The following is a 14,465-nucleotide window of genomic DNA, read 5'->3' on the forward strand; positions in this document are numbered from 1 at the left end:
CTGGATAGTGGAGCTGGGGAGACCGGCGAGGAATGCGATTGAGTAATCCAAGCGGGAGGTGACAAATGCATGCACGAGGGTTTCAGCTGCATTTGGGGTAAGGTACGATCAGAGCCGGGCAATGTGGCGGAGGTGGAAGAAAGCGGTCTTGGTCACAGACCGGATATGGGGGTTGAACCGGATGCCTAGACTGCCCACTGGTTCGGTGACATAAATCACCTGCAGGGCCAATTATCATTCAGAACAGCTGAATCAAATCTCTTGTATCATGACATCAACAGGAATGGTAGCAATCTTATTTGCCCCAAATTGGTCTCTGTAATCCTATACCTCTGTCTTAATGTATCTGAACATTTTCACTGGGTTGACATTCTCTACCCCGTATCTTAGAACCATAGAATTATACAGCACAGAAGGAAGCCATTCAGCCCATCAACAACAACAACAAAATTACATTTATAGAGCTTCTTTCACGTCGGGAGGACGTCCCAAAGCGCTGAACAGTCAGGTGTCAGGGCCCAAGCATGGGGGAGGAGTGGTGTAGGGGTAAGGGAAGGCAGAGAAGTGGAAGGGAGACTAAAGGCACAGTCAAAGAGAAGGGTCTTGAGACCGGTCTTGAAGGAGGTAAGAGAGGAAGCGAGGCGAAGGGACCATGGGATGGAGTTCCAGAGTGTGGGGGTAGAGAGGCTGAAAGCCCGGCCACCGATGGTAGGGCAGGAGACATGGAGCAGGCTGGAGCCCGCTGAATGGAGGGAGCGGGCAGGTTGGTAGGGAGTCAGCAGATCAGAGAGGTAGGAGGGGGCAAAGCCATGGATGACCTTAAAGGTGTCTGTGTCAGCTCCTTGAAAAGAGCTATTCAAATCAATCCCACTCCCCACTCTTTCCCTGTAGCCCTGCAAATTTGTCCTCCCATATAATTATCTATGTCCTCCCCAAATAATTACATACTTCTGTAAGATCTCCTCAGAGACATCTTGCCTGGTGGCAAAAGAGCAATCTACCTAAACAATGCCTAATCTCCCAAACACAAAATGAGCCTTGTTGCTCTCCTCTGCACTGTCTCGAGGGATGAGGCTCTTGTATTACAGTGATTAACACTGCATGCAGTACTCTAGTATTACAGCAAATAACACTGTATACAGTACTCCAGGTGCACTCAACCAGAGCTCCACAGTTTAAGCAATGCTCAGCAATAACCTCATCATGTTCATCATTGCCTCACACTGTTGACCACTTCCCATTCTCAAAAAGGCTTGGTTTACAATACACTAGTGACAGTTACTATAAGGCACTCCACTTCCTTCCCTGATCTACTATCTCTTCCTCCTTTTCAACAACTTCTGAGCTATGCACTTTATACCCTTGTTAACATAACATGTAGGAGCACGAATAGGCCATTCGGCCCTTCGGGCCTGCCCCGCCATTCAATCATGGCTGATCTTCTAATCCAACTTCAGCTAATAACCTAACCCTGCCTTATCCCCATATCCCTTAATCCCTTTTGCAATAAGAAATATATCTATCTCAAGTCTTGAATATGTTCAAGGACTGAGCGTTAACAGCCCTTTGGGGTAGCGAGTTCCATACATTCACTACCCTTTGAGTGAAAAAGTTCTTCCTCAACTCAGTGCGAAAGGGCAAAGCACTTTGAGATGTCCTCCCAACGTGAAAGGTGCTGTATCAGTGAAAGGTTTTTTATTATTATAATAATAATTCTAATTCTAATTATTATAATTAGTACCTTAACCACAGAAGCTGTGTAGGAAGCAAAAAACAAACACCTACCGTCTTCTCGTATAATGGCAAATACTTGAAAGGGTTGATAGCTATGAGAATATCTCCAACATAAGTCTGCAAGTAAAAAAAAACAAAGAAAAATCTGTTAATGTTTTAATCTAGGCACCGTGCACACAATTTAAAGACAAATAAACAAAGTAGCCAGGGAGGCAGCAGGGGCCCAACAATTGGACTCAGGTTAGAGAGATAAATCAGGTGGTGTTCCCATTCCAGGTGATATAGGTGCCACATGAAAACAGGATCAGGCTGACATTAATTATATGAAGGGATAGGAGGTAGCAATTCAACCCACTGAGCCTGTTCCACAATTTTATCAGCTCATGACACATCACTTCAGCTAAATTCCCTGTCCTTTACCCCCTCACCCTTTACTTCCCACAGAATTGTGTCAGCTCAGTTCACTCTCCTCAGAGTCCAAAAGTTGAAGATCAACTTGGGGTCTTGGAATTACATTGTCGGAGATGCCATCCTTCGGATGAGACATTATTCCAAGGTCCCATCTGCCTGTTCAGGTGGATGTTAAAGATCCCTCAGGCACTATTCGAAAAGGGAAGGTATCCTGGCCAATGATCCCCAAAATAAAATTTGTCCATGGCTGTTTGTGAGACAGTGCTGCGCGAAACTGGGGCTGCGTTTCACAAATGCACAGTCAATCCACTTTACAGTATATCCTGTGAAGAGCTTTGAAACGTCTCAATGACATGATAAGGAGCTATATCAAATGCAAGGATTATTATTACCATCAGCATCATAATATAATCCTTGCATTAGATTTAGCGCCTTAACACGTCATTGAGACGTCTCAAAGAGCTTCACAGGATATACTGTAAAGTGGATCGACTGAGTTTGTGGGAGAAACATGGCAACCGATTTGATAGTAATTAGGAAACGTATGTGCAAGGCTCACAAAATCAGGGTCTGCTGGTTTCCTACTTGCATGTAGATACACATTTAGATGCATGTAGATACACAGAGTATATATATATATATATATATAAACATCTGGCATGGACAAGTTGAGCTAAATGGCCTGTTTCTGCACTGTACAGTCTCTGTAAATTTGCAACAATAACTGGGGTAGGCAAATGTCAAAGAGATAAGGAGGTGCTAGGGAACAGCTCAGCAACAAGGGGACTGACTCCACTTATTTTCCTTCAAGGAGGATAGTCAACACTATCACAACTGCTGACTGGAGCCAAGTTAATGTGCATGCCAAAGGCCACTACCACTTTATTTCTGGTCAGAACGATGGCTAGATCATTGCTCTGCTAGCCAGCAAATAAATTAATTTGCCAATGATGCAAACAGGAACTTTGTTCTGTTATAACTATCATATAGGATTCAGTATCTGATTTTCAATGTAGTTCAATTAGACAATTACATCACTGCAAGACTACTGCTCAACCGGTAACATTCGCAACAAACAGGAGGCGGAGGGTGGTGGAATGTTTTAAAGGAAACACACACGGGCCCAACAATAAACAAACACACCCAAACGTTTACCTGACTCCATATTCTGTCCCACCCTCAACAAATTAAAGTGGGAGATTCCTTCAGATTTTGGGTCACTGCATGCTAATAATCCTTTACTGAACGTAATATATTTTGGTGACTCACGATCACACAGACAAGTAGTTGATCCAGACATTTATTTTTTGATTTTGTTTTAATCCTCTCGGCTTCGTCCACTGATGTTAAATATTTTAAGCCAGGGCTTAAGGTTCTTTTAAAAATAGATAAAAACTGTCTATGTACTGAGAAACCACCCGGACATGCATTTTTGAACCACTTTGTAAACTGCTAAAGCGAGAACAGACAAACAGCCAGCAGACAAATTCATTTGCCATTGGTGTAACTGGGGACTTTGTGAGCATCTAAATGAATGGCAAATCTGCAATTAGAGAAGCCAGAACAAAACCCAAGTGGATATAGTTTACACTGAACGTTCTTAAAAGCCTTAACCAATTCCCCCCCACCCAAAAAAAAATCAGTCCCATTTTGAACTACAAAGACTGGATTCCCTCCTTGACTTTCCAATGTATTTTGGTCAGGAAATTTGCAAAACCTATAGGTATAGGAACAAAGAGGATACTTTATGTGCACAGCACATTGCACACACAGAACACTAAATAAATTGACAGTCTTCATAGTTGCCCAGTACAATCAGAACCCTGCCTGTATGTCATCTTTATATCCCTCTATGGTTTCACTACACCCTACCCCTGTGACCTTCTCAAACCGTACTAAGCCAGCTGCTCTGTTCGCTCAGTGTGTACCTGCCTGAATCATGTGCCCCACCCTATCAATCCCACCATCAGCTTCCAGCCTTTCAGCCCCCACTTTCTGGAATTTCATCTCAGCGACCCTCTGTCTTGCTCCCTTCTTCACATCAATCAAGCTCTTTAACCACGCTTTTGGTCGTCTTTCCCCACCCCACCCGCAGCTCAGGTGCCAAGCTAGTACTGTTAAACATCTTGGGGACATCCTCCTGCAGTGAAAGGCAATATAAATGTAAATTTGTATTCTATTGCATCATTCACTTCTTGGCTGTTTGTGGGATATTGCATTGTGCAAACAGGCTGCCGCGTTCAACTACAAAAATACAATGACTATACTTTACAATAAATCCTGTGAAACACTTTGAGATGTTACGATGAATTATAAGTTGCTATGTCAAATGCATATTGCTGTTACAACGAAGTAGTTCATAAAATATTATTCAAAGCACTAATCTTACAAGGACCAAATCAAGTTTCATTTTGATACATCTCTTGCGAACAAATTGCTGAATTCCTTGACTAGATTTTATGACTCACCTTCATACACACGCAGGTAATTTAACTACACATCCATTTTTAGAAAGATCATGCACTATTCTAATCAAGGATGGCAAAAGGAAGTGAACAATTTCTTCGGACAAATGTTCAGAGTAGCTGTCAACATAACAACAATAATCCTTCCGTTTGGTCTAGCAACATACGTTAAAAAGTCTCAAAGCCCTTCTGTTTTTTTCTGTTTACTGACTTCATATTTGAATGTGATTCCATCAACCTTCATCAGGTCAACCCTGCTGCTCCACGGGCAAGAAGGTGATTTGAAGGCAACGGAATTAAGTGACATGGTTCACGACAGGCACTCTGACAGAAGATGGTACTTAGCTGGATTGAGCTGGTAGATAAAGATTTGTTTTGATGATCAAAAAAAAATAATTTGGTCACTCAATAATAACCAAATAATAATTTGGTCACTCAATAATAACCAAATAATAATTTGGTCACTTGACTGTCTGTGGGACGCTGCTGTGCACAATTGGCTGCTGTGTTTCGCCCACAAAATACGCAGTCAATTCACTTCATTATATATTCTGTGGAGCGCTTTGAATAATATCTTCAAGATGTATTCAACTTTGGACGCTCCGGGATGCTACCCCGTGTGAAGGTCGCTATATAAATGCAAGTTATTTTTGTTGGAAGACATTAGGGATAAACTCTATATTCAGGACTATACAATAGCACTAGAGCATTACACAGGATGTACACTTCTCGTACTGAGAAAACACCAGTGCTCCAGTGACGAGGTCCACACATGGTTAGCTGAAGGTATCTTGGATGATATTGATTACCTGAAGTACCACTTTACAGTCCTTTACCATACTGATAGCTTCAATCACACAGTGTAGGTTCACACTCTCTTTACACACAGGGGAGTTCAGCTGGAAGTGAAATTTTCTGGCAGAGTTCATTCCATAAATTATTTAAAAAAAGAAACTCATTAGGATGTTCGGAAAAATAAATTAAAGAGTATGAGGAGGGAACAGCAGAACAGGGATTAGACTTGCGTGGAGAAAAACACCAGTGCAGAGCTGACGGGCTGAGGCATAGAATTCTCAGCTTGGTTTGGATACTCTTAAGCATGTTGATGGGTGATTAAGTCAGGCACCAGGATGTGTCAGACACCAGACCTCTTTATGAATAGTGCCAGACAGGATCTTGTTTTTTGCATCTCATACAAAGAATGGTTTTAGACCACATGATATCTACCTCTGTATTTATTATTTATTTAAGCATCTTGCAATCCCTCTGTCGGGCCCCCTCCCTTGCCACCTTCAAGACCCATCTCAAGACCCTCCTCTTCGACTGTGCTTTCGATCTCTCTGCTTTCCCTCCTGCCCGCCACCTCGACCGCCAGCTCGGGTCCGTAACTTTGTCTGTCCAGTACCTTGGACATCCTCCCAACGTGAAAGGCGCTATACAAGTGTAATTTTGTTGTTGTTGTTAAGTAAAGTTGGATAGATATTTGTTAGGTCAGGGTAATAAGGGATAATTGGCAAGGGCAGGTAATTGGACCTGAGGTACAGATCAGGTCTTATAGAACCGCAGAACAGGTTTGAGGGGCTGAATGGCTTACTCCTGTTTCTATGTAAAGTATTTAGTAACTAGCTTTCATTTAATCAGCATTTTCTCATTCATCTGGCATTTTATTTATCCTTGAAAGGCTTGATCTGCACTTCTTAGGCATCTTTATCCCTTAAGATTAAGAAATGTGCTATTGAACTCATTAGAATCCCTTGTTCATATATTTGCACACATATCCTTTTGGGAGGACTCCTGTTGGGAGGCCTCAGTGGGAGGACTCCTGTTGGGAGGCCTCAGTGGGAGGACTCCTGACACACAGACAGACATTTTGTCCTTATTAGATGTACTTCTCTAGAAGGTTTGTCGCTACTTTGTTGCAGAATACCATGCATACTTTTTGGGGGCTTAATTAAAGCATTTTTAAAAAAAAATTTAAACATAGCTCATCAACGATAGTAGATCCCCAAAAAATGCCCATGCAAGACCTTTCTGATGAGATATCAATCATGTCTCTACGTCAATCAGTTATTGAGTTCTTAGCAGACACACACACTTATTCTGTCTTTATTAGTATAGTTAATAATAATCCTTACATTTCATTTAGTCTTTCATGTTGGGAGGACATTCCAAAACAATTCTAGAATATATGGTAAAGTGGTGAGGTGACTGCGTGTTTGTGGGCGAACAATAACTTGCATTTATACGGCACCTTTATTCTGTATATACCAATAAAGTCACATTAATCTTTACCCTGATGTGAACCCAGGTTTTAAATATCAGTTTATGGAGCAGGTTCAGATTACATTATTTAAGCTTCCAGCACACAGATTTAGGTCCCTGCATTAACAAGCACTTCTCGTTAAGACCTTGTGCCCTCCATCATTGAGCAAAATTAAGCCGATAGATATATTGCTTGTGGCCAGATCATGCATTTAACCAACAAGGAGCTGACCATCTGTTACTGCCTCCCATAATGATCTTCTGGCAAAAAACACACAATCTAAACCAAATACAGAAAAGGTTAGAAATGACAAAGATGGCTGTTCTCCTCCACTTGCTAGGTCTCACAAATCTTTCATACCATCTGCCAACAGTTTCAAATAATATTAATAATCCTTGCATTTGATATAGGCCCTACAACATCAAGGCCATATCAAAGCACTTCACAACATTTCTGCAATTGTGTAGGTAGCGACTAGATTTGTTGGTAAACTTGTCAGATAATTTGCAGCCAGTAGCATCCCACAAACAGCTATTAAACAAATGACCAACTTTATCACTTTAACTCACTTGCACACTGGCTGACACTATTTCAGCAACTGCTCCAAGAGACCACAAGAAACATGATAAGTTTGTGATCTCATTGCTTACTGAGACTGATCCGTAAAAAGCTAACTCAGAGGGCAAAAGTGTACTAATTTGAATAAAAGATTCCGCAAAGTTAGATTTCAAATAAAAAGAACCAAACCATTTAAATATTTAAGCTTCAAGGTTAAAGGGATTAACAGTTGATTATATTAGGCCTTAGATTAATACTTTTCTACTCAGTAGAATTTTGTCTTCCTGTTCCTCCTTAATGTAGAGCGCTAGATAAGACTTTTAGGTTATAAACGGATACCCTACCATCCTCAAAAACAAACAAATCCTGCCCCCCAACACTACAAATTTGGGGGCTCAACTTCTGATATTACAGCCTGCAGCCTGTTCCATTCCCTGGCTGCCTTCCTTTTTCAATTAAGTTATTTTGTTCTCCTATATGTACATATCCACATATGTATTTGTCCACGTGTTATTTTTGCTATGTTGACATTTTTACATCAGGCACAAAGATTTTAATACAAAGCACAAAGTGACCATGAACTTCTAGGCTCGGAGCCCCTCACTTGCCCACCACCCCATTTTGGGTGCCAGTTTTAATGATTTTATAATGGAATTGGTAAATTATTTTTGTTAAAAAAACATTCTTCTCAGAAACCACAATTTAATAATGATCAAGACTGACAAGTTTTCAACAACTTGTCCTGTACAAATTTTCAACAACAGGAGTCCTGTAGCTCATTGGTTAGAGCACTCGTCTCACGAGTGAGAGACCTGGGTTCGATTCCCGGCAGGGCGAAACCTTGGGCAAGTTTCCTTACTCCAATATCTGATAATAATCCCTCAAGAAAAAAAAATTATTTGATCATTTCAATCCACGATTGCTTGTGGGGCACTGCTGTGCACAATTGGCTGCCACATTTCGCCCACAAATATACAGTCAATTCACTTCACAGTATATTCTGTGAAGTGCTTTGAGATGTCTCGAAAACGTGAAAAGCGCTATATCAAATGCAAGGATTATTATTTATTTATTATTTTTAACTTGAAAGGACCAATGGCCTAAATATTACCTGCTTATCTTAGCACTTATTCTTTGCTGTAAAATATCCATAACTTCAGAGACACAATCTTGAATAAGTGGCAAATCTTATCAGTCAGTAATATGGATCATGGTGTTCTTGAGAAAATCCTTCAACTCTGTGAATTCGCTGCTGTCCACACTAATGCTAGATTTGTGTTAGTGTTTTTTTTATTTTCCAAATACAACACAGAAGCATCAAAATCAACAAAGCTAAAGGCCCATATTACAAAAGGAGATAATTTTGAACGAGCTCAGAACTATGCTCGGAGAGCACGGTTTGCACTTTTAGCAACAACAACTTGGATTTATATAGCGCCCTCGACGCCGGACGGCGTCTCAGAGCACTTTAGCACCCTTTTATAAGAAGGGTATTAAGCAATGGAAACAACGCAGTACAGTTTCACTGGAATCTTACGCAATTTTCGAGTTTCCTGTTTAGAGAAGAGACTTTAGAAGTTCCGGCTGTTTCTTCCTGCAGAAGTGAGAGACTTAGATGTGTCCTGACTGAGATTTTGTTTTGGTCTGACACATCTGGAAACCCATCACCGTGCTTAAGAGAATCCAAACAAAGCTGAGAATTCCAGGAATCCCACCTACAGGTGAAAATCCCAGAGAGAGATTGTTGGAATGGAATGTGAACTCTCTCTCTGGAAGGACACAACCCGCTTACCTAATTCCAGAAAGTATTAGGCGCAGTTTGGCAAGAGGAAAAGGCTTGGGGACCCCAGAGTGTGCATTGCGGTCTCATCAGCTAAAACCACATAGCTTGCCATTGCTGTTGCTTGTCCAGCTAGGATCACACTACCGTAAGGGCTTTGGCTTACAGAGTTAACAGGAGCTGAGTGGGATGAACAGAGATCTTCAAGATTGTGAAGGTTTATCATATGGTAAAGGTCAGAGAGCTAATGCACAGAATTTGCATGCCTAGGTGAGATGTGTGAAACTGGTTTGGATACTCTTAAGCATGGTGATGAGTGTCTGACATATGTCAGACTCCCAGCTGACTCAAAAAAACAAGAGGGAACAGATTTAAGATACTGATAAAGGGAAATAAATAATCCTTGCATTTCATATAGGGCCTTATCAGAGATTGTATTTTTGTAGGCGAACGTGGCATAAACAAACCAGTTTTTTGTGCGTGTAATATCTGCTGCCATGATAACAGTACCAGCGGTTAAGATTAACACTGCTGTGTGAAATTGGCTGCCCTGTTTCACCCATAAAATACAGAATCAATCCACTTTACAATATCTTCGGTGAAGCGCTTTGAGACCCATCAACGATGTGAGAAGGCGCTATATCAAATGCAAGGGTTATTATTATTATAAACACCGGCACGGACTGATTGGGTCAAGTGGTCTGTTTTCTGTGCTGTATATTCTTTGTAAATACTTTCTGGTATCTGTCATAAAATTGCTATTTGCAATCCTAAACCTGTTTCCTCAACTGCCGTCTCTCTCGATGGATCTAAACAGTTTTGTTCGGAAAGTACTTCAACAATACCATTTAAAATCTTATACATCTCTACAAGGTTCCTGCGAAGCCATGTCCTCTTACAAGACTGAAGAGCACAGACATGTCTAATCACTGCTCACAGCTCATTCCTCTAACACTGGGAATCCTCTGCACTCACTGCTTCTAGGTTCCGGGCTCCCAACCACAACTATCCAACACTGAGTGGCCTGACCAGAGAGTGCACAGACTGTTGTACCTCAGGCTGCATTTAGCTCACCAACTAATGCACAACTGATTCTCAGGTAGACTGAGGTAATAATAATAATAATAATAATCCTTGCATTTGATATAGCGCTTTTCACGTCGGGAGGACGTCCCAAAGCGCTTCACAGAACACACTGTAAAGTGAATTGACTGTATATTTGTGGGCGAACGCGGCAGCCAATTGCGCACAGCAATGTCCCACAAACAGTCATGGGTTGAAAATGACCAATGTATTATTGTTTTGGTTTTTTGGAGGGATTATTATTAGGCGTGTGGAGTAAGGAAACTTGCCCAAAGTTTCGCCCTGCCTGGAATTGAACTCAGGTTTCTCGCTTGCAAAGCGAGTGATCTAACCACTGAGATACAGGACTTTTACATGATTAAAAGAGAACCTTTAATTCAACACCCCTATCTCATCTCCCAAATGTTATAAGATCATTTTGTCTGAAACAAAATGCCTGAAAATTGCACCCAGCCAGCCTCGTTTATAAACAGTACTTGTTTTTTTATTAAAAACAAACCGTGACGTTTCCTGTTACTTTTTCTAACAAGATAAGAGTTGGAGTGGGTGGGGGGGGTTGAAGGAGGAAGAAATTTGTAGTTTTTCCAATAGTAACTATCAAAGCAGCTGCAGTTGAGACCTGGCAACACATCAGGGCAACTTAGCCTACAGCAGCTTTAACCCCTGCCCTTATTTTGGTCATGAGGAGTGATGGTAAGTAAATAAAGCTGCATGCTGTAGCTCTTGTGCATTCAGAATGTCATATCTTCTCATTAAAAATGCCACTGTCCGGAGAAAAAGGCAGCAACAACGCGACCATCCCAGAGACTGAGGCAAACCCTGACAGAGAAGCTGGGATAATGCAACGTTTGGCAATACAGACTCTTTGGGTGCAGGGGGACAAGAAACTTCCTGCAGAGGATCCGCTCTCCACAAGGAAAATTGCCAGCAATAAAAAGTAGGAATGGAATGCCCTGCCGGGAGCAGTGGTTGAGGCAAAATCTGTATCGCCCTTCAAGAGGAAATTGGACTAGACCCTTAAAAGAGTCAGCTGCAGCGGTATGGGGGCAGGGAAATGGGACTGAATGGATTGCTCTTCAGGGAGTCGGCACAGACATGATGGATCAAATGGGACGCCTTCTGTGCAGTGGATTTATCTGATTCTCCGTGTAAAAATCAAGGCGTTTGCTTGCTCTCTGAGCTGAACCTGCTGCGCCATCCGGGCAAAATGATTTCCTATCATTAAAAGGGATGGGGTGGGGGAGAATTATCAGAGACCTGGCAATACTAATTACATAATCTTTTACACGATTAAAAGAGACCCTTTAATTCAACAGCCCCATCTCATCCCCCAAATGATAGGAGATCATTTTGACGGAAACAAAACGCCCGAAAATTGCACACAGCCAGCCTTGTTTACAAACTGTACTTGTTTTTTTTATTAAAAACAAACCCTGACACGTCTCCTGCTACTTTCCACAGAAGCTCGTGTTTAAACTTGCTCAGAGAACAACTCTTGTCGGGCGGACTTGGCGGACTAAAACTCACGGACGGGCAGCTTTGGGAGAGNAAAAAAGGAGTTAAATATATCATTTGGTTGCATTTAGTTGATGGAAACTCATACCAATCATTCCCCCCTCCCCCACCCCTCTCCACACACACCTATTCCATAGGTCACTTGGGCTAGATAAACATACCATTAAACATTATGAAATAGTGTGTGGTTTGGGAGTCTGGCAGTGGATAAATACTGAATACTAAAATAAAGTGCTCCTTTGCAATGCTGTTGCAATTGGCAGCCGACTTTCACTCACAAAATAGAGAATCCACTTTACAGTGAAGCGCTTTGAGACGTCTCAACGACATGATAAAGCACTACATCAAATGCAAGGATTATTATTCTTATTCTTATGAAGTCAACAGTAAAGTGCTCCTTTGGAATGAAGGCAGACTCACTTTACTTGAGGGGGATATGACTAACAGTAGGACAGAGAGGGAGTATTTTATAAATAATAGTAATAATAATCCTTGCATTTGATATAGCGTCTTATCGCATCTTTGAGATGTCTCAAAGCGCTTCACAGAACATAGTGTAAAATGAACTGACCGTGTATTTATATCGGACAGGCGTTTTCTTTTAAAGCTTGATTTCTTTTAAAAAAAGAGTTTTTTTTAAAAAAAAGTTACTTACGTAAATGTGGTCCTGCAGGAAGCGGCGGCTGAGCACTTCGAGGAGAATGTTCTCATCCAACTGGGATAAGGTAGCCAGGTCGTCGGGGCTGTGGGCTGCACTGCACATAGTGAGAGGATGTGAGTGACTGTGAGATGGGAGGACAGGGGGCAAACACTGACCAGCAGCTCAAGGCTGGGCTGGGCTCACTCTCCTCTCCTCTCCTCAAAAACGCAGCCACTTTACAAAAGTTTGGATTTTCTCCTCCTCCTCCTCTTCTTCTTCAGGCAAATGTCCCCGCTTTTTTTTCCAAAAAATTGGGGAAAAAAAAGCAATAAACTTGTGGTTTTCTGAGTTTCCTTTTTTTTCTTTCTATCTCCCCCTTCTCCCCCTCTCTCTCTCTCTCTCTCCTTCTGTCTATCTAACTATCTGTCCATTTGGTAATACGGTCTAGCGACTAGGAACTGGGAGCAGAAGGCGCTCCCACGCTGCCGGCACGTTCTTTGTTTCATTAAAGCGAAGGGACTAGTCAATTGGTTGTTGTGAGTCTCTGTCTCCCTGTTTGGAGGAGCTGACTGGCGCCCCCTCACAAGGCCGACACCTGATGGGGCTCCTCTAGGGTTTCACTGAGTGGCACCAGCAGAAGAAATCATTATCATCATCGTCACAACAACAGTAGTAATAATAATAATCCTTGCATTTGATGCAGCGCTGTTCACGTCTTCTCGACATCTCAAAGCGCTTCACAGAATATACTCCAAAGTGAATTGACCGTACGTTTGTGGGCGAAACGTGGCAGCCAATTGCGCACAGCAGTGTCCCACAAACACTCGTGGATTGAAGTGACCAATTCATTATTGTTTTTTTTCTAGAGGGATTATTATCAGGCGTGTGGAGTAAGGAAACTTGCCCAAGGTTTCACTCTGGTGGGAATCGAACCCAGGTCTCTCGCTTGTGAGGCGAGTGCTCTAACCACTGAACTACAGGACTCCACAATATAACAATACAATAATAATAATCCTTGCATTTGACATAGCGCCTTATCACACCATTGAGACGTCTCAAAGCGCTTCACAGAATATTGTAAAGTGAAATAAAAACTATATATCGTCAAGTGAAGTGACTGTGTATATTGTGAACGAAAAGCACCAACCAATTGGGCACAGCAGTGTCCCACAAACAGTTGTGGATTGAATGACCCAATTTTTTTTGTGGGATTATTATCCCCAGAAATTGATCCGCCAATCGACTAGCAACCGGGGGTCCTACTAACTGCAAGGTAAACAGAGGCAACAACAACAACAAAATTACATTTATAGAGTGCCTTTCACATCGGGAGGACATCCAAAGGCAGTGGACAGTCAGGGGTCAGGACCCGAGCATGGGGGAGGGGTGGGGTAGTGGTGAGGGAAGGCAGAGAGGTGGGAGGGCGACAAAAGGCGCGATCGAAGAGGAGGGTCTTGAGACCGGCCTTGAAGGAGGCAAGGGAGGAAGTGAGGGGAAGGGACTGTGGAATGGAATTCCAGAGTGTGGGGGCAGAGAAGCTGAAAGCCCGGCCACCGATTGTAGGGCGGAGCAGGAGTCATGGAACAGGCCGGATCCTGCTGAACGGAGGGAGCGGGCAGGTTAGTAGGGAGTCAGCAGGTCAGAGAGGTAGGAGGGGCAAAGCCATGGATGGCCTTGAAAGTGAGGGCGAGGATCTTGAATTCGATCCTCTGAGGGATGGGGAGCCAGTGGAGTCGGGCGAGTGTGGGAGTGATGGGGTCACGTAAGGCATGCAAAGTAAGGAAACTTGCCTAAGGTTTCTCCCCACCTGGGAATCGTACCCGGGTCCTCTCCCTTGCATGGCGAGTGCTCTAACCACTACACTACGGAACGCCAACATTTGTGCTTGGCTCTTCCATCAGTTGTTGTTACTGTATAATAATCCTTGCATTTGATGTAGTATCCTGTGGTGTCGCAGTTGGGTGAGACCATTTGTTCAGCTGTTCTAAGACGTTATGCTTTGTGAAGAGCACCATG

General features: G+C 42.5%; 1 protein-coding gene across 2 annotated transcripts in view; it reads right to left on the minus strand.

Annotated features, from left to right (window-relative positions):
- The window catches only part of LOC103181001 (myosin-IIIb), a 70,319-nt gene extending 57,600 nt beyond the window's left edge, over positions 1-12,719 (minus strand). For both annotated transcript variants that reach the window (XM_007897185.2, XM_007897184.2), the window contains exons 1-2: positions 12,465-12,719; positions 1,786-1,851 (exon numbers count right to left, since the gene is read on the minus strand). In XM_007897185.2, coding sequence (XP_007895376.2) covers positions 1,786-1,851; positions 12,465-12,572 — 174 coding nt within the window. In that variant the 5' untranslated portion in view covers positions 12,573-12,719. The remainder of the gene's footprint in view (positions 1-1,785; positions 1,852-12,464) is intronic.
- Between the last annotated feature and the right edge of the window lie 1,746 nt (positions 12,720-14,465).

The sequence above is a fragment of the Callorhinchus milii genome, unplaced genomic scaffold (assembly GCF_018977255.1).
Source record: "Callorhinchus milii isolate IMCB2004 unplaced genomic scaffold, IMCB_Cmil_1.0 Scaffold1, whole genome shotgun sequence".
NCBI classification, from domain to species: Eukaryota; Metazoa; Chordata; class Chondrichthyes; order Chimaeriformes; family Callorhinchidae; genus Callorhinchus; species Callorhinchus milii.